The sequence below is a fragment of the Lacerta agilis genome, chromosome 1 (genome assembly GCF_009819535.1).
Source record: "Lacerta agilis isolate rLacAgi1 chromosome 1, rLacAgi1.pri, whole genome shotgun sequence".
NCBI lineage: Eukaryota > Metazoa > Chordata > Lepidosauria > Squamata > Lacertidae > Lacerta > Lacerta agilis.
Window position 1 is genome coordinate 34,059,962 of NC_046312.1, and position 20,822 is coordinate 34,080,783.

Consider the following 20,822-nt stretch of genomic DNA (forward strand, 5'->3'; position numbering starts at 1 on the left):
GATGTCTTTTTGCTGACATGTTCACCCAGACCTCTTCAAGTAAGGAAATGCCTAATGAAAGCTGCTTCTTAAAATGTTTATTTCAAGTAGTACAAGTGCCAATGTTACACATCTGCTCATCCACTTTTTCTTCATTGCCAATACCCCAGAAATCTTTGCTAAAATAGTACATGAGCACCCCAAAACTAGGACCATAATCAGTTTGATTAAAGCAGTCATTGGCAAGCATGGTTTATTAGAAGTTCTGTGTCAGAGTAATAGTAGCTCAGTTGCAAAACAATCAAACCATCATATACACTGGTCTGTGTGGGTGGGGATGGTTTAGATTGAGCAGAGGCATCCCTCTACTCATCTCTCTCCATGGTCTTCTGCTGTACATAGACAGGGATTCCAAGGCCAGTGGAGTTTAGCAGAAATGGGGCATTCTGAGAGGGGGGTGGGGCTGAGCCATTATTGTTTGACTTGAAACTTGACCGCTGCTCCAGCCTGAAGCTTCTGCAGGGATCAGGCTCAATCGTCTTGCCCTCCCACCTTTTGCTTCGGCAGCCGCCATAAGTGACTGAAATGCAGATGTGGTGGCGGCGGCTTAACTACTCTACAAAACTCCACTGGGAGTGGGTAGGGGTTCTTTCTGGGGTGGGGGTGGGGAGATGAAAAGCTTCCACTTCTAGTTTCTTGGCAAACCATCATTTGGCATCTTTTGTCTTGCTACAAACAGAAGAGTGCAAAGGAGGGGAACACGAGAGCCTGAGGCTTGCTGTTGCTCGTTCTCATAGCAACAGCCCAGCCCAGCCCCCACTTTTCCTGAATTGGAGCCAATTTGTCTTTGAATCCATCCTTTGCCATACATACACACTCCCATAAGAAGCTAGAGTGACAGGGATAACTTGTGGATTATGTGTGTGTGTGATAGAGAGAGAGAGAGAGAGAGAGAGAGAAAGTTCCTTCCTCCTCTGAGTGTCATCTCTATTGTGTTCTCAGGTTTACAATCAAACAATCACATTAACAGGGTAGTAAGTCATCCAACACTCCCTGTAACAATAACAGCTCATGAAGATAGACACATCAAGTTTTTTGACAATAAAACGGGTAAGTAAATGAAAACGCCCTTCTTCCTTTTTGTCGGCATCCTGCCAATTCCGCTGATATTTTTCTTATGCTCCCACTTGTTCTATAGGTTCTCCTCTCTGTCATCCCTCCTTTAGTCTGGGACATTTGGGTCTCCTTTCAGCCTTCCCCACCTAATCCCCAAATTCCCAAATCCTCCACTGGAATGTTGTGATCACAGCAGCTCAAGACAGTGGCTGAGGTGCAGTTTATTTACAGCGGGAAGAGGGGGGGGTGGCAAGCCTATGTTTATTCCTTTAAGCTTGAAGTTAAAAGTATTTTATCTTTCACTGCTGTAGCGGGGAAATAGCTGGAGCTAGAATTGGCATCAGGAAATAGGAGCTGCAGATGGGATCAGTCTGTTGCCCCAAATTGAGAAGCATATCCCTGTCTCCATTATTCTGTTGTAGCCCTCCTGGATTCTGTACTTTGTGCAGCTTCAGTGACTGGGAGTTATATTCAATAAGTTATTGGCTTGGTGTTTCCTATGTTTGTTCTTGCTTTTTGCAAATCTGTTAATAGCTGTTTAACCTTCTCAATTGAGTGTGTCAACTTGCCTTCAAGTGGCGTTCATAAAGAATTGGCAATCAGAAACAAAATTACTATGATAATAAAGACTCTAGAAGTCATATGCCATCCCTTTAACATAATCATTTTTAAACTGTTACTGATTTAAGGGCAAATGTTTACGCCTTTCTGTGACCTTCCTTGAAGCACCTAGCAGCCGCCATTGGAAACAGAATGCTGAGCTGGATGGAAACCTGTTTTGATCCAACAGTGCAGTATTTTTGTTTCTTAAGGTTGAATCCTTGGTAACCATTACATGTTCTTTAATTGCTGTTAGGTAAAATGATCCATTCTATGGTTGCTCACTTGGATGCTGTCACAAGTTTAGCTGTGGACCCTAATGGAATCTACTTGATGTCTGGAAGTAAGTCGGCAACGTTTCCTGTATTGCTATCAGATCTTGTTGTATAGCGTATTTAGTTATGTCTGAAATCCTGACACTTGTTTTTCTCTTTATTCAGGTCATGACTGCTCTATTAGATTGTGGAATTTGGACAGCAAAACATGTGTGCAAGAAATAACAGCCCATAGGAAAAAGCTGGATGAATCCATTTACGACGTAGCTTTTCATCCATCAAAAGCATATATTGCCAGTGCAGGAGCCGATGCCCTTGCCAAAGTATTTGTGTGACATAACAAAGCAAACCTGCATCTTATGTAGCAGGTTTGCCTGGACGAAAAGAGGGAATGCGTCACTGCCATCACTGAAACGGTTACTGATGAGACACTACATGTGACCAGCCTCAGCAGAGACTTGTGTGTTTGGGGCAGATTTAAATTGGTCAAATCACGATCTCGTGAATAACGCTGGGCTGATTCATTTAACTGTAATTACTGTATTTTTGAAAGGAAAAAAAAGCAAACCAGTATTTGTAGCCTTGACTGGATATGGACTGAGCGTTTGTCTGTTATTTAGGTGTGTCTTTAAACGAACGTGGAGTCGGATCTTATTAAAGACTTTTATTTTGGACTCTGTGTGCTGCCTTAGGGTTAGGAATGTGGTGCTCTTGTTGGGGGGAGTGAGCTCCAAGAGTAGCTTTCTTTGCATCTCTTAGTATCTTCTGTTATCAGTCAAATGCCACAGATTCCCCTTTTAAACTTTTATTTTGCTTTAAAGAAAAAGGAATTAACTTAAAATATTTAGCATTAGTTGCACAAAATATTTGGATAAAATTCTAGTTTTTATATGTCTTTTATATATTTAGCCTGTCACAACAGTGCTCAAGATTGTATGGATGATGTTTTTTCTGCATTATAGGACCCGAAACCACAGAGATCTTGTTGGCCCGCTGCCCTGTAACAATACCGTTTCCTTTGTTATCTAATGAAGCTCAACTAAGTCCTTTCATCAGGATGCTAATTCATCATCATTGCATAACTGGCTTCCTAAAGGACTGTAAAGAATTGTGTAAGCGAAACACAAAGGAACTAAGTACCCCCAGCCCTCCCAATGAACTTTTAAAATTAATCTTGGCATCCTATCACTATGTGATATTTTGTACATCTTAACTGTATTTACGAGATTATTTATCAAGGATTACCCATCTGGCTAATGGCCTATTATTTATTTCATTTTTGTTGGTCTTTATATTCTTTTTATGTAGCGTATCAAGGGGCCCTGTATATCTATTATGGCACTCTTCGAACAGTCTAAAATAGATTAAAAATGGGACATGTAATAGTTTTAAAAGTTAGACAGACTTTTTCCAGTTAAGTGTCTGGAGTAAAGTTGATTCCAGAAAGTCATTTCAGAACTTTTGGAGTGAAAATGTTTTTATTTGCGGTTCAAATAGAATGCAAAAGTAGTTGAATCAAGAGTCAGAAATTGGCTGTGTTTGGAATAGTTATTCTCTGCTTTGATTTGTTTTTTTCGGATGTGCTTCAGTTTATGGTGTAACAAAAAGATTTTGTTTGTGTAACTGCATGATTAAGACAATAAAGTATTTTTTCTAGTCTTCCACAAAAATCTTTCTGATCAGTTTGCAAGTTTTGATGAGTTTTGTAAGTTTTCTGTTTTACAAACTATGAATCAGCAAATTTTTAAGATTGTACAACATAGCAAAAGTACAGCTGTTTAAAAAAATAATGTATATAAAATGCATATAATAAATACTAAATGGTGTACCTGTATGTTACTGTTGGTTATATTTTGTGTTGCAAAGTTTTAGGTGTCATTTTATTCTCCAAGTAATTAGGAAAGGAAGGTTTAAATTTTAACAAAACTACGGCTTTGCATATTTTAATAAACTGCATTGCTTTAAAGACTTCTAATATTTATCAACAGTTTCAACTGTGCCACTCCCTTATAAGAACTGGTTTCAAGAACAAATAATGATTTGTATTTTAAAAATGGAAAACACAATGGCAAGGCAGCTTGTATTTTTTTAAATGAGAATATTGTCAAGCAATGGCATTAGAGTCAAATTTGAAAGCCACTTAGTTCAATTCTGCACATGCCTGCTCAGAAGTAAGCCCCACTGAGTTCACTGAGGCAGATGACTAGGATTAGTTTTAGATATTTGATTTTACAATCTTAAAGGAATCTTTTGTTTATTATTTATAATCTACAATTAATGAAATCATTGTGCCTTTACTCTAAAAGGTAGATGATACTAAGTAGCACACTTTTGAGTGTAAAACTTTCCATTTAATGCCAGACTAGATTCTTAAAACACAGATTTTGAGTGGTTTTTCCATGCCTATTCTGCCTCAAAAAGCATAATCATAAAATGATTGTTTCTGTAACTTCATGACAAAGCAGTTCATAGAACCTTTGTGTGCCATTAATTTCATCTTGTAACATGGTCTTTCTTCGATAAATTCTTTCTACAAATGGACCCATTCTTTAAAGAGAAAATCAGCACAATACAAACTAAGAATGGGTGCCAGCATGTTTCTTGAATTAGTTGCTGAGCACACCATTGGGACATGGAAAATGTTCTTATAATGGATGGTATCTTGTGTTTCCATGTTTTACAATTAGATTAGCAGAGAGAATGTATTTCTCAGATTGAACCGGAGCAAAACAAGATGGTAATGTACCCTTGACAAAGTAATGTAAGCATATATTGCATATAACCAGATTAGAGAAAAAACAGCACCATTGTTTGCAATTCTGATGCATTAAATTTTTACTGTAAATAAAAAAGGAAATCCCACCTTTAACCATAGAGCTCAAAGTGTGGTTTCAAAATGTTTCTTGTGTGTAGAGGTTTTTAAAAACTCTTCTGCTGGTTTGCACTCTTGGGTTTTTCCACAAATTTAAAGCATCAACTAATAGGCAAGAGTGGTTTTTATTTTATTATATTGGAATTAATTATATTGGAATTAGTTTCATAATTGCCTTTTCTTAAGTCAAACATTGTTCCTGGCAGCTTTTCCAGAGTGCTGCATTCTAAGGCTTAAATGAAATGTGACTCTTTAATAAACATTGCGAAACAAACTGCTTTTCTTTGAAATTGTATTAAAAATGGGGAACGTGGATACCACTATCCTTCCTGTTGAAGACACACAAATGCATACACATATTAAGTTTATATGTGTATAGTCCTAGTATTTGTTAGAAGTTAGTTCTGAAATGCATAATTCCATACAATGCAGAAAATCACCAACAGGCACAGTCCACCACTGTTTCTTCTTGCTTCTCTTCAGTACCACATAATGATGTGCGGGGCTCAGTTGTATAAAGACTGCAAATAGTCAGGTTGAACAATCTATGGTTACAAACTATAGACCTTCCCACCCCTGAATTATTTCTGTGGACAGCCATGGCCTCTTTAATGTTGGTCTTATGTCTCAGCAGCAGCAGCTAAGGTTTCAGTGGAGGAAATAGCGCCAAGGAGCACTGGTATGACTTTCCCATAGATTCTCCCCAATCCTCAGACATAAAGAATCTTTTACTAAACTGAACATGGGCAAACTGTTCAGAAAGCATTTCCAGCTTAGTTTTAGTTGTAGCTCCATAGTCCAATGCTTCTGTTCTCACTGCCAATGTTATACAGATATACAAGCCAGGTTCATCTTGCCTATACTACAGAAATTCCCAGGTTGCACAGAACAACTTCAAAATGCTTCAAGATGAAATCCCAGACAATACATAGTTGCTAGATTTTGTGCTGCCATGGTGGATATTTGTCAAGGGATGGTTTGAGCCACAAAATGCAAGACCTGTGCTCCTTCACACTTCATAGTCACTTTTAACCGTTTGTCCTTGTTTCTGTCTTTTGAAGTATGTACAATAAAATCACCTTTTAATTCCTACTTTTTATCCCTTACCTGTTTTAAGTCTCGTGTGTTTAGCTTATCTGTATGTTTTATCTTATGCTGGTCTGTGACCGAAATAAAGTTTGATACTGTACCTTCTGTTCTCACAAACCATTTATAGAGGCTTGGAACTTTCCTCAACTGCTGAAATGCTTTTTAAGAGTGTCATTTCCTTCCTTGGTTTTATCCTTTTTGTGGAATCCAATAAGATGGTTGGCTGGGTTGTGTGTGATTTGTACTAATATGTACAAATGAGATAGATTCTGCACTAAGAAGAGCTAAAGTCTCCGAGCTGTGCAAATTGAACCAGTGTGCACTATTTCTTTTTTGTTTATTTTTGGTTTTGCTAAACATGGGGAACGAGGATGACCTACATGGAGCACTGCCAAACACTAAGAAATCCTATTCTTGCACCTCCTCTGCCTTCTCAGATTTCAACTATATCTTCCATGTGCCCAAGCAGTTAGGGGACTTTACAGGAGGAAAGGAAGAAGAAGCCCCATTGTGCAAGTGTTTGGCTTTTAAATTGGAAGACTTCTGGTACGTTTGTCCTATAGCTGAAGGCAGCCCTTGTCTACTAATTGGTGAATAAGGGAATAATTAAAAACGAGACATTAGCAGTAGGAAAGTAGGTTTCTTCAAAATATAAGGTGTAAGTGGCAGGTATTTCATCTGAAATCATTTAAAGGTGGCCCTCCTAACGAAGAGTTCAGTTTTAGAAGCAAGCCTCATGCCTGCTCTCGCCTCATCACCTGAACCATTCAGACCCAGCACATGATTCCACCACCGCACCCCTTGCAAACAGTTACCATGGGGTGCCGGTAGGTTGAGATTGATGACACACCCTTGCCTTACATTATACCACTTGCTACAATTCATCATTTACCCAAACAGTACACAATAATTAGTTTTGTTTTCTTGTGATAGTCCCACAGTTAATGATACAAACAGCTGCATTCTTTGTTATTGCTTTATTGAATTATAGCATACTATTGGGAGTCTTATATAAAAAAAAAAACCATAGTGTGGAGAACAGCTGTCATGTAAAGTATGTGTATTTTCCATATCAAACATTTTTAAAGCTATGAATAAAATAGTAATCTGAGAAAAGTGCATATTTTTTCCTCCCACATACTAAAAAAAAACAAACCACACCTGTGTAGAAATATCTAGGTGATAAAGTAGAAAAATACTAGGCATTGTTGCAATTATATTTATGTAATATATTGACAATCATAAATTATGACTAAAAGCCAGTTAAATAGGATCCCTTCTGTACCTTTCATAATTGCTTATAATGTTTACAAACAAAACAACTTGTTGCAGGGCAAACAGTTCTGCAGTTGATGGTCGGTAGGCAGTTTACAGCCCAATTCATGGGTCTTTTAATCTGGTATAACTGGCTTTAAATGAATTCAGTCCCACTGACAACAACTGAATTAATTCAGATAAAAGCTGAAAGTTGCCCCTTAAAACATTTTTTTCTTAATAGTTTCATTGCAATCCAGGCAATTAAGGAAGTGAGAACTCAATACTTTTTATTTTTTTTAAGCAAGTAATTATTCATACAGTACCAAATCTTTGGAGATGTACATGAGCAAAGTTTGTGTGTACTTGTTGTTTTTGTTTTGTTTTAAATCCAAACTTAATCAGATTTTAAACAGCTTTTATTTGTGCTTTGGAGTAGTCAAATAATTTTTTAAGAAACTAATTGCTGTACATTAACTGTCTTATCAGGATGCATACAAGTCGTTCTAAGCACTAGTCTGTGCTATGCAAATGCAGCGCTGATAGCTATGTACTCAGCAAAATATTCCTTTCACCACAGTTGATAGTATTCTAAAGCAATCTTTTTTTACACTTGATAGAATGTATCTGAGATTATATTCAGCATTTAATGCCAGGAGCAGCTGTGTATTTTCTCTATATACATAACATGAATATCAAGTAACCTTAACTATAAGATCTGCATCACTTTAAACTTTAACTGAGAAATATTAAATATACATATGCAATGGCAGCTTTGGGCTAACTTCTCCACTTACTGTTTATTCAAACAAAACTTCCACTGACTTCCGTACAAGATCTGCCTAAAGAAAGCAGAAGAGTAGCCCTTTGTGTGCTAGAATAACAGAACATCTATACCCTAGAGAGACCTCCTTGGCATTCCTGACGTGATTTAGAGTCATCTCCTGCAGCCTTCCATTTACTGTTTGGAGTCCAAGAAATCTCTGCAAATGGCTCTAACAACATCAGGAACAAGCTGCTCCAGTCCCATAAACTCTCTCGTGAAAAAGGTGTGTGTCTCCCTTGGTTCAGATGCCATATCTTTTAAATCCTCCAGTGGGGCCCAAGCAATGCCAATGGAGAAGGTGGTAATACCTGCAAGAAAGAAAGGCTGGTTTAAGTCTCAAGCAGACATGACAATGGTTTATTGAGTCTTCCTTAAATAAAAATAAAAAAGTGAGGCCTGTGTCATTATCCTATGTAGTAGCTATAAAGAGGCGTGTTCTGGTCCATGGGGTCACGAAGAGTTGGACACGACTAAACAACAACAACAAAGAGGTTGTAGGACCCGCCCATTGCTGCTTCAATTTCACAGGAATACACATAGTGGGTATTGTAAGATAGCTTGCAGAATGACCCCATAGCACACACGACATGTATTTTGCGTTCTATGGGTAGTATCCAAACAACATGTCCCTTTAGTGCAAGGATTTCTGCTTGCACAATGAGTCTTTGGCCACTCTCCTGCCCCTGCATGTGCCCCACACCTTCCCCATATCTGCTCTGGAGGGTTGAGGGACATCGAGAACATACTTAGGGAGCACATGGAGGAGAGGGCAAAAGTTCCATTGTGCAAGCAGAAATCTGTGTGCCAACGGGACCATGACTTAGTGCTGCTTTGGATACAACCCCTTATGATTGTTGTGTCACAACATGTAATGAGGCAAGTTGGTCCAGAACATAGTGAGAATCTCTGTTAAACCCAGAATGGGTATCCCAAAGTAATGCATGGTAAGTGACTAAATCATAGTCGGAGTAGACCCACTGACATCAGTAGAGTTGTTAATCAAGGCTGGCTTCAGTCCACCAAGTATGACCTAGTCAGATACCACAATGAGTTCCAATACACATTTGTTGTTGTTGTTCAGTCGTCCAGTCGTGTCCGACTCTTCGTGACCCCATGGACCAGAGCGCGCCAGGCACGCCTATCTTTCACTGCCTCCCGCAGTTTGGCCAATACACATAGTAATGAACAACTATGAATTATCTTTCACAGCTGTTCAATCATTAGCTTCAAAAGCAACCATACTCCCCACCACCACCAAACGTCACTTGTATGAGCACAGTGACAATCATTTACCTGCTTTGTGAGCAGAAACAGCGGGTCCTCGGACATCATCGTAAGACTGGCCATCAGTCAAAATCACCAGGAAATTTTTGTTGGCCCCATCTCTCACAGGTCCAAAAACATTTCTGGTTGTATAGGTAATGGCTTCTCCAGTAGCTGTGCCACCACTCATGTAACGGATTCCTCGGACGGCAGAAAGAACCCTCTCTTTTGTGACGTAGTCTGTAAAGCTGAACTCGGTGCGCTGGTCATAGGTGAACTGAACTGCTGCAATTTTGGCTCCAATATCTGTGATCTCAAATGATTTGGCAACATTGCTGATGAATTCAAGCATGAGACGGAAGTTGCTATCTCCAACGCTGCTGGAGCCATCTATCAGGAAAGCTATGTTGACTGAGTTGTAGCATGTCTTGCTGCACAACATTTGTTCATGAGCACAGAGTTTTTGAACAAGTGGTTTCACATATTTTGTAGTACCAAACCAAGTGGGTATGTTGTAGGAGAAGAAGCCATTATTTTGACAAACAGCCTGTTTAAAAAAACAAAACAGAAAAGCTATGGATTTTGGCTCTTCTATTGAATAAATGGATGTTAACTGCTTATCTATACCCCTTTGACGTATTCTTTTGGTGGGGAGTGGTAATGCATTAAATGTTTGTTTGTGATTCATGGTGCTTATATCTTCCTTTGAGACTATCTATTAAAAAAGGGCATATTTTCCTAGACTTCAACAGAAAGAACCATTGTACCTACCTGAAGGGTAGATTTGCTTGCCCAGTGTTGTATCACTGTGTTGGGCTTACTTGCAACTCTAGTGGACAAAGGCAGGAGGAGCTTTTACAAAAAATAGTCTGTCCCCTCTTCAGTTTTGCATACTCACTGAGCATGAAGAGTGGGGAACTGAAGCTCAGGATATTGTTAACCTCTTTCCAACAACAAACCATTACCTGAAAGCCAACTGTGCAAACAGAGATGGGAAAAGTTGTTGCAGGGTGTGACCCCAGAGATGCTACACTGAGCAAGCAAATCTACCCTTCAGGTAGGTATAATGGTACTATTCCATTTGCCAGTGTAGCATCACTGGGTTGGGATGTACAGAAGCTTACCCAACTAGGGTGGGTCCCAACTGTAACAAGTTATTACTATGAGAGAGCCTGCTGCCCCCAACCCCCTGCCAAATGCCACTTCAGAGGAAGCAAAGGTGCCTGGTGAACGTGCTCAGGGACAAAACAAATATAAAATTAAAAAATCCTTCCAGTAGCACCTTAGAGACCAACTAAGTTTGTTCTTGGTATGAGCTTTCGTGTGCATGCACACTTCTATATGAAAGCTCATACCAAGAACAAACTTAGTTGGTCTCTAAGGTGCTACTGGAAGGATTTTTTAATTTTATATTTTGTTTTGACTATGGCAGACCAACACAGCTACCTACCTGTGCTCAGGGACATCTAGGTCGCTGCTCTGCATATTTCTAACATTGTCACCAATAGGGCATTGATCTCAGAGCTTCTCTGGGCTGAGTTGGTGGCCACCAGGAACAGGACTTTAAAAGTGAGGATCTTCAACAGTACTTGTTTTAGTGGCTCCAAAGGTGGACATTGGAGAGCTGAGAACAACGTGTGAAGATCCCAGAAAGGAAAATGATGGACAACTGGAGGACAACGGAGGAAGTGGTTTGCTAGTGGGTGAGTGGTCAGAGCAGGGCTATCCAGCCATGCCAGAATAGAAGAAATGGCGACTGCTAGTTGTTGGTTTTTTTATATTAGGTTTGAACCTTTGTCAAGGACCTTCCTGTAGGACAGTGTTTTTCAACCACTGTTCCGCGGCACACTAGTGTGCCGCAAGATGTTGCCTGGTGTTCCGTGGGAAAAATTACTTTATATATAGTCAATATAGGCACAGAGTTAATTTTTTTAACATTTTCTAATGGTGGTGTGCCTCGTGATTTTTTTCATGAAACAAGTGTGCCTTTGCCCAAAAAAGGTTGAAAAACACTGCTGTAGGAATACTAATTAGTCAGGGAACCTTGCTTGTGCCCAGCCCATTTAAGGAAGCCCTTCCATGTTGCCTGGTAAATGCAGATTGTGGGGAGGGAAAGGTCAGTACCTTAACTAGTGCTGACCGGACTTGTCTCCAAGAATCCACCCCAGCTGATGCCACCTTTGTAAGGGCTGATTAAAGCCTGTGGGGTGGTAGATCTCAGTGTACTGTGATCACCATTATGGAGGACCATCCAATGCTCCCTAGACTGGTTGTGGTGGAGGAAGCATCCACTGCTTCGCCCAAACAAGGAAAGAAAATAATTGTAGATGAGCAGCAAATCCTGGTGGCCTGGGCAAGCTGCTCTTGTCCACATCTCAAACGCGAGTCCATGGATTCTAATCTTTGTGTATGTGTGTGTGTGTGTTTATGCAGAGAAAGAACAGTAAAAAGAGGGGAATAACAGAAGAATAAAATTGCTAAGCGAAGATGAAAGAGTAAGATGAAAACCAAAGGAGAATGTGATATTGAGGCAAAAAACTGAAGAGGGACCAGTCTATGTCCTGTAAAAGCTACTCCTGCCTACATCCACTAGAAACACAAGTATGCCCAACCTAGTGATGCTACATTGGCAAGCAAAACCAAGGCTGTATCCAATTTAAATTCTACTTAGAGCAAAGTCATTCAAATTAATAGGCATAACTAGCTTAGGCTCATCCATTTCAATGAGTCTACTCTGAGTAGGACTATGTTGGATATAGCCCATTATATTTACTACTTGGGGAAATGCTTTCCTTCCCTTAGCAAGCTTACCTATTGTTACTGAGATTGCTGTGTAGAATGTTTCTTATGTATATTACAACGATCCCTGTAGCAAGGGTGGTGACTAATGGTTATTTCTAGAGCACAGCTGCACCGTCTCCTGAACTTTACCCTAAACTTCTCAACTCTCAAGAGCTTTTAGTTGACACTGCCTTCCTTTTATAACACTACCTTAGCAAAAGTGTGGATTATATCCTGCCGATTTTTCAGTTGGGGATCTTGTCCAAAATGTATTGAAGCCACACCCAGAGGGGGGGATATTTAGGAAGTTCCTTTCTCACCTTCTCAACAAAGCCAATGTCTTGAACCATCCCAAGCTCTTCGGGTGTGGGCTTTGCAATGGACACAATGAATACATTAATACCAAATTCCCTGGCCACTATTCCGGCTTCTTCCAGGTTGTCTGATGGCCAGCCATCTATGAAAACTACAATGACTTTAGGAATGCCTTTGCGTACCCCATTTTCAGCAGTAAAGAATCTTTGTGCTGTGTGTTTCAATGCTTTTCCTGATAAGGCAGCAGGAGGGGGAGAGAAAAGAAAAATGATTTAGATTGTCAATTTTTGCTACTTTTGAAAGCACAACTCATTCTGCTTAGATGTCCAAAACATAGGCTTCACAGACCAGGAACTTAAGAACAGTAAATAGAAATAGTTCTTTAAGACGCATAATTGAGACATACCATAAAATAAATTATCAGAGCGTTCCTAGTTGTGCTGCAGAATCTGTAAAACCTAATTTCAAGCAGTGTGGCAGTAAGGCAGCCATCCTACATGCCCAGGGTGGGGGGTGGGGGGCCAGCCCTTTTCAGTCAAAGGGCCACTGCAACCTGTGTTCAGCTTTAGGAGGCATATATCAAAGACAGTGTGATTTTTTTAAAAAAAAGTAAATTTGATGACAGGGTGGGTCACAAATGTTTTGGTATTACAAAATCATAGCAGTAGAGTCATGAGAGTAATCAATACATTATTTTTAAACGACAAATTATCAACATTGTGCTTTTACAAATGGTCCATCAGCACACGTATTTCTGTTTGACCGAATGAGTGATCTCCCCTCTCTTCACCCCACAAGCAATTCTGGGGGTTCTCCTGCCCCCCTTCCCCACCAATTTGGGTAGTAGGGGGGTTGGAGAAAGAGAGGGAGAAAGTTCCATTGTGCTCACCAAAGTCTTTGAGCTAGTGGGACAAGTTAGCTGAATCCAGCCCTATGCTTTTCTGTAGGGATCACATACAGGAATTATAGATACAAGTGTGAAAACAGTTCCAGAAGAGATTTAGTAGTGATTCTCTATATTGGGGGTGAGGAACCTGTGGCTTTCCAGATGTTGTTGGACTCCAGTTCCCATCATTTGGCCCCCAGGCCTGAGGTCCCTCACCCCTCATCTAGCATATGTTGTTGAGGCTGTCAATCACTTTGGTTGCTATTTCAGAAGGCAGCATTTCTAAGTGCAAATAGCTTGATTGCCTTTAGTCTAGATCAGAGGTCGGCAACCTTTTTAAGCCGTGGGCCGGTCCACCGTTCCTCAGACCATGTGGTGGGCCAGACTATATTTTGGAAAGAAAAAAAAAGAACAAATTCTATACCCCACAAATAACCCAGAGATGCATTTTAAATAAAAGGACACATTCTACTCATGTAAAAACACCATGATTCCCGGACCATTCGCTGGTCGGATTGAGAAGGCAATTGGGCTGCATCCGGCCCACGGGCCTTAAGTTGCCTACCCCTGGTCTAGATAAAGGGCCAGATTCAACTGCATGGTGCTACTAGTGGGAGCTTGCACAGTGACTTCTACTCACTCAATGGGCCTTTCCCCTCTCTCCTCTCCCTGCCCTCCAAAATTCGTTCAGGGGTCTCATGGGCATGCAGTGGGAGGAGGGGGGAGATTGTTCCATCAGACAACCAGAAATTCGCTGACAGAGCCATCTCCTTAGCGCTACATTGATTTCTTCTCAAATACAGTGTATCATTATTTGAAAATACTATTTTTTATCTTTTACCTGCCTGGGCTTGTACTTACCTGTATTGGAATTGCCTCCTTTGAAACCTATCTCTTTTATGGCAAATAAAACATCTTTTGATGCAGTGAAGTTTTTCAGGTAAAATTCCGTTTTTGGATGCTCACTATTTAAAACAAACAAACAAACAAACAAACAAACAGAACAAGGTCATACTATAACAGTGCTAAAATTAATGCTTTGGAGTCTGAGTGGCATTATTTAATCTATGAATCTTTTCAAAACTGATTTTACTACATCTGTTTCTGTTAGTTTCTTCTCCAATATAGAGTCAGATTCAGACCCACTGGTGCTCTAGACCAGGCACCCCCAAACTCGGCCCTACAGCTGTTTTGGGACTACAATTCCCATCATCCCTGACTACTGGTCCTGTTAGCTAGGGATGATGGGAGCTGTAGTCCCAAAACAGCTGGAGGGCCGAGTTTGGGGATGCCTGCTCTAGACACAAGTAAATTACTGCTTCCTTAACAAAGATAGCTGCAGTCCTCAAATATGACTGCACACTATCTCAGAACAAACAAGCCTACTTAATTACCTTACAATCTTTGGCAATTTCCACAAGCGTCACTTAATCAGTGATGACATTTTCCAGGTTTGTAAATTAGAGGCAGAAACACACGTTGATTAAAAGGTATATGCAGTTTTCTTTCACCTTCTAAGGAACATACATATTAATAACTCAATCAATCCCATTGAGTTCAATGGCGATTACTCTACAGTAAGTATGCATAGGGTGGTGGCAACCATAAAATCACTTGTGAAAACACTTCAGGCATGATCTAGCTGCATGTAGGGCCTGCTTGTAAAGAATCTCAAAAGTGCTTAATAGTTGTCCTAGTTTCTCCTCTGCCCCATGTGTGTTATAGGAACAGTGGGAAGTAATAGGGTAATGGGAAGTCTGAGCACATCTTCTGTAGCTCCACCCTGCTCATTTCTCTGTCCCTTGTAAATTTATGTTAGAAGAAAATTGACTCTTTCAAGCCCAGTCAGAATCTTCTACATTTGCATGCTCTACCAGTGGATGTAAGTAGACCACAGACCTTCTTGTCTTCCTTCCAAAGCATTGAAACAAAGACAACTGAGCAAAAAACAGCATTGCGGAAAACGTCACTGAGGTCTATGAAAATGGAGCCATATATGCCATATTTTTTATTTTATAAACTTGTACCACACGTTTAACTTTATCTAGATTCTAAATACAATTTAAAATAGATCATTGTTTTCTTTTCATTTTTTACATTTTTAGGCGTGTTTGGATACTAAACACATTCTGACTGCACAGCTGGAAGTTGTGTAGGCTGTGTAGCAACCCTTTTTCCAAGTCAGCATGTTTAAGCTTCTCTTCCTATATCTGCTTATCTTCTTGTTTGAAAGGCGGCTGACGTGTCTCGCTCTCCAGCAACCCCTTCCCCACAACCAAAACCCATAGCATATCTCTTCTTTGGGGATATGAGCTTCTTGACTTGATAGCTATGAATAGAAGCAACCATATCTAAGGTCCACTCTCTCAAGAAGCCTGAATGATCAGCTTGATTCCCCAAACCCCCACCTTGCAGGAGCTGGAAGGAAGGCAGAGCATTTTGACAGAGGGAAGCAGATGATTGATTATTTGGAGGGAAGAAACAGAGAGAGAAATGCTTGACCCTCTCCCTGCCTGACACAAACTCTTCAATACATTTTTTTTTACCCCTTGGGTTTCCAAACACATGTTTTCTCTTGTAAACAGGTGAATAGAACCTCTTACAGGAAAAAAGCAGCTGGGTTGCTACAGGGGGGGGGGGGGATGTCTCTTCTTGTGATGTGATGAATTGGAGTAGAAAAAGCAGGTATGCTCAGGCTTAAGTACACACTGCCGCCCGCCACCCCCGCCTCCACAATTGTCCTCACTCTAAATCCTCTCTTTCCAAAGCAGCTTTCATCCCCCCCCCCCATTCTGTTTCATTCATTTGCCCAATGCATTTCGATATGTGTCCTTCAAAAGAAACAGTAAAAACATGAAGATAAAATAAAATGCAGATTATCATGTTTTATTGCCATGGGAGATATTTTTGTCCTTAGTTGTGAATTACTGTTTAAATGGATGTCTTCACAGCTGCCCCGGAAGAGAGCTTTACAGTCAAAATGCATTGGGCTCACTTCAATAAACTGTTTCCAAGCACCTGTTCTGGGTTTTTTTGTTCTGTATTTTTCCCACCGCAAGCAAAGTGACCATATCCATTGGCTGCATGTCAGATATACAATTTAACTAAATCTAGGAGTGCTATTTTCAGTTTAAACCCTGCCCTGCCTTAATCTCTTGTATGTGTTTTTCCATCACTGTCAGCCACTCAACACAAAAAAGCTTTCCTTGGCTCTTCTAAAGTTTTCAGAAGAATTGCTCATTTTTGGAGCATAGATGACACTAATTCTCTTGGATGAAATGTCTGTGCTGCTAGTGCAGCCCACAAATATAATTGAATAATCCTTTTGTGACTTAGATGTTTATGGGGTAACTCATCATCAACTTGGTAACAAGCAGTGTAAATTGTTCCAGATGTTTTTGGTCCTTTTTCTGTTACATATATTGTTAACAATCATTTGTTTTTGCATTACGTTCGCACAGTAACAATCAATGTGGATTGACAGAGCAGAGTTGATACTTTAGTAAAAGAGACAGAGAGAGGGAGGGAGGAAGGAAGTGGCAGAAGTAAAATCTCCACTACTTAATCTCACAGATGGTTCAAGTTTTAGAGGGGGGGGGGAGGATTTATAGCCCCTTTCTCCCAGAAGTGATTTCCAAAAAAAAAGTTAGCGTTGGAAACTTGCCGTTACACAAGACCAGATGCAAGTATCCCAAAGAAACTGAAGTATGGTTTTTAAAATTGGGGTGAGGACTACAGTCGTAGACGTTTTGCATGGAGAACGTCCCAGCTTCGATCCCTGGTATCTCCAACTAAAAAGGGCCAAGTTGCAGGTAATAGGAGAGGAACATAGCTCAGTCGCAGAGCATCCACCTTGCATGTGGAAGTTTCCAGGTTTAATCTCTGGCATCTCCAAGTAGCCCTGGAAATGTCCTTTTTCTGAAGCCCAGTGTAAACTAGCCGTCAGTGAGCTAGGTGGACCAATGCTCTGACTCAATATAAGGCAGCAACCAATGTTCCTATGTGATGGGAAAGACCCTTTTTTGAGATTGTGAAAAGCTACTGCCACTCAGAAGTAGGAAATGCTAGGCAGAAAAATGGGCAAATAGTCTGACGGTATAGGGCACCTTGCTTCCTACAATCAACATAATGCACCAAAAACCAACAGAGCTGCTTTTTGGTGCATTATATTGAACCACTGGTTTTTTTGTCCTTAACTTTACTCCCAGTCTTTGGAAGTGTTCCCATGATGGTAACTGGTGTGTCAATAACAAATATACCACCTTAAAGCTTTGGGTCGTCGCAATATAGAAACAGCCGTGTTTCAGCATGTCTTGTGGCAGGTGGTCACTCTCATTTCCTCTGTTTCCAATGTTCAAACGTAAGTGCAGTTTATTAAGAAGCCAAATGAAACCAACCGCGTATCAAGATTGGGGGAAATTTTGGTAGGGAAGGGATCCTATGCCCTGTATATTTTTCATGAAACAAGTGTGCCTTTGCCCAAAAAAGGTCGAAAAACACTGGAATAGCTATTATTCTGTCCCAATCCCTTATCATGCTAAACATGCTTTCCCCACTGATAACCCTAATATACCTATATGTTCTGATAACCTTAATATACCTATATATGTAGATTCAATCTATTGATGACTACAAACCTGTATAGGAGGTGTGGGGAACATTTGGCCCTTAATATGTTGCTGAACTACAACTCCCATCATCTGTGGCCATTGGCCACACTTTTATTATGGGAGCTGTAGTTTAGCAGCATCTGGAGAGGCAAATGTTCCCCACACCTGGTGTACAAATAACCAAGAGCATCACAAGAACATCCAGAGAAAATGTGCCTTCCGCTACCGAATGCTAGTGTGGGTTTATCACCATGATCTAATGGGCTAAACAAAGTAATCAGAATGCTGCACTAGACTGGTGTCAACACATCACTTTCTATACTATTACTATTTATTTTCATTTACTGTACTTGTTAATATACTCCTAATATACTATATGGGTGCCATTTAATATTTAATGTGTAGGGAAACAGATGGCATTGATAGGCTGGTCAAATGTGATTCAAACTGTAACAGAAAATGCATAACTGTAACAATGTCTTTTTTTAGTTAGATCATGCCCATGCTAATCACATTGTTATAAATTATAGCACCTAAGAAGGAGCGATGTACCAAATAGGACATATTTCTAGTACCTGGCTTGTACAACTCCCACATGCGGTCCTTCAGATCCAATTCCCAGCATCACCGCTACTTTCCCAACAAAGTTCTTCTGCAAATTAAATCTACGCTGCCCAATATTGTAGCTTCCATCAATCAGAAAAGCAATATCCGCTTTACAGTCTGTGGACACCCAAGATAGTTAGATTAACTTAGGGGCAAATTAACATGAGAGATTTGTTTTATCGGACATGGTGAAGTAGTAACCTACCTTTGTTCCCAGATTTTTTCTCAACTGTTTTCTTGGGCCGTTTACCTAGAAGGTAGGAAACATCATGAATTCTATACATGTAAGTACTCTTAGTAGTAGAGCTATGAAAGGCCCTTCAGCACAGACATTCAAAACATACTTCGAAGATTCATTTGACCATTATTATTTAATTATTTTTTTAAAAACCCGCTGCTGACCACAGAAACAGAGTGTGGAGTATACAGGCCAGGGATAAGAAACCTGTGGCCCATCAGATACCATTGGACTATAACTTCCTTAATCACTTTGCCATGCTGGCTGGAACTGCAGTCCAACCACATCCGACAGCTCACAGGCTCCCCATCCCTAATATAGAGACAAACTCAACATTAACTGCTATAATAACAATGTATAATGCTGAAAACTCAAATAAAAATATTTACACACACACACACACACACGTTATAGAGATTACCAGTAAATAAGATAACATATGTTCATTTTGTCAGTAATAATATACAAATTATTTGCTAACAACTATTTTCCTTTTCCATGTGTCTGGAATAAGCTTGCTACCTGAACACCTCTTGCAGGTCTTGGAAAATTCATGAAGTCCTTCTGTACAAACAAATCTCTCTGTGTGCTCTGCTTCTGGGTATCTCTCTCTCTCTCTCTCTCTCTCTCTCTCTCTCTCTCTCTCTCTCTCTCTCCCCCACACACACACACACACTATATATATATATATATATATATATATATATATATATATGTGTGTGTGTGTGTGTGTGTGTGTGTGTGTGTGTTTATTTCCTGGACATTCTTGATCGGTAAGAACATATTTTGAAAGAAACATCTTACCTGTGGGTGGGCGTGCTGTTGAAATTGGCCGCCCAACAGCTTCAAGTGCAGCACTCTGGGGTCCTGTTAGCATATTGAAAAATAAATGAAGCTTACTGCATTACTGTCAAATTACATTGTGGTAAAACAGGTTGTACATGCTCAGCTTCACCTAATAGGAGAAACTGCAAAAAGTCAACACCTCAAGTCACTAGATCTCACTGAGAAAGAGACTCTTAGGAGCTAGTACAATAGCTTAAGGCAGGCATCTCCAACAGGCAGTGGCGGAGCTTCATGCTCTGGCACCGGGGGCGGGGCTGGCACGCTTTCTGGGGGTGTGGTGCACCACCTGAAAGGGTGTGACGCACATTCCGGGGGCATGGCGTGCCGCCCACAGGGGCGGGGCACACGTTCTGGGGGTGGGGTGCACAGCGCGGGTGGGGGGGCAGCCGAGATGGAACCCTACTGGGATCACGCTGCCTGGGGTGCCCCGCCTCCTACGCCCCGCCCTTCCTACTCCAGTGCCAACAGGTAGATTGTGATCTACTGGTAGATCACTAGATGTCTGCGGTAGATCATTGGCTCCCCTAAACAACTGTGGCTCCCCTAAAAAAAGCTCAACATTTTACCTCCTCACTGACCCAAACTCCCCCAAAATGGGCCTTCCTCCTTCCTAAAAAAAGCTCGACTTTGCACTGAACCCCCCAAAAGGGGGTAGATCACTGCCAGTTTTTAACTCTGTGAGTAGATCGCAGTCTCTTGGGAGCTGGCCACCCCTGACTTAAGGCATTTAGATGCAAAGAGTCTTCCTGCCTATGCTGCAGCCTAAAATGAGATTGCATAATACTAAAGTAAACTAACTCCAGAGCAGTGGCAGACAGAAAGTAAAATGGAAAACCCTACAGATGACAAGAATATTTCCCCCAATTACCTATACTGTGAAGTACTTTTTATCATACTGATGGTGCATGCCCCAAAGTTTTTTTACTTTGTTTTTATATTGATTATTTGATGTAAGTCATTTTGGAAGCCATTAATGTTAACCAATATATATATATATATATATATATAGAGAGAGAGAGAGAGAGAGAGAGGGAGTGAGAGAAAGAAAGAAACAAGTGACTGACAAGAACAGAATGTTAATTTACTTAAAATATTTCAACTTCCAGTTTCATTAGAAACATAGCTGGACTGCAAACAGGACACCAGTTTCTCAGTTTACAGTCTGGTGACTCTGTAAACTAAGTATTATCTTTTCAATGGCCCATGAGCAAAGATAATAAGCACAAAGCCCTGAGATTGAGAATGACCATGCAGAGTGCAGCATCT

At 40.5% G+C, this 20,822-nt stretch overlaps 2 protein-coding genes across 6 annotated transcripts in view; one reads left to right on the top strand and one right to left on the bottom strand.

Moving 5' to 3' along the window:
* STRN3 (striatin 3) overlaps positions 1-3,804 on the top strand; it is a 45,388-nt gene extending 41,584 nt beyond the window's left edge. For all 4 annotated transcript variants that reach the window (XM_033144147.1, XM_033144164.1, XM_033144156.1 and 1 more), the window contains 3 exons: positions 982-1,089; positions 1,952-2,038; positions 2,136-3,804. In XM_033144147.1, the coding sequence (XP_033000038.1) occupies positions 982-1,089; positions 1,952-2,038; positions 2,136-2,305 (365 nt within the window). In that variant the 3' untranslated portion in view covers positions 2,306-3,804. The remainder of the gene's footprint in view (positions 1-981; positions 1,090-1,951; positions 2,039-2,135) is intronic.
* Positions 3,805-6,889: 3,085 nt separating this feature from the next.
* COCH (cochlin) overlaps positions 6,890-20,822 on the bottom strand; it is a 32,833-nt gene continuing 18,900 nt past the window's right edge. For both annotated transcript variants that reach the window (XM_033144236.1, XM_033144227.1), the window contains exons 6-12: positions 19,515-19,577; positions 18,678-18,722; positions 18,442-18,589; positions 14,118-14,221; positions 12,376-12,602; positions 9,305-9,821; positions 6,890-8,319 (exon numbers count right to left, since the gene is read on the bottom strand). In XM_033144236.1, coding sequence (XP_033000127.1) covers positions 8,144-8,319; positions 9,305-9,821; positions 12,376-12,602; positions 14,118-14,221; positions 18,442-18,589; positions 18,678-18,722; positions 19,515-19,577 — 1,280 coding nt within the window. In that variant the 3' untranslated portion in view covers positions 6,890-8,143. The remainder of the gene's footprint in view (positions 8,320-9,304; positions 9,822-12,375; positions 12,603-14,117; positions 14,222-18,441; positions 18,590-18,677; positions 18,723-19,514; positions 19,578-20,822) is intronic.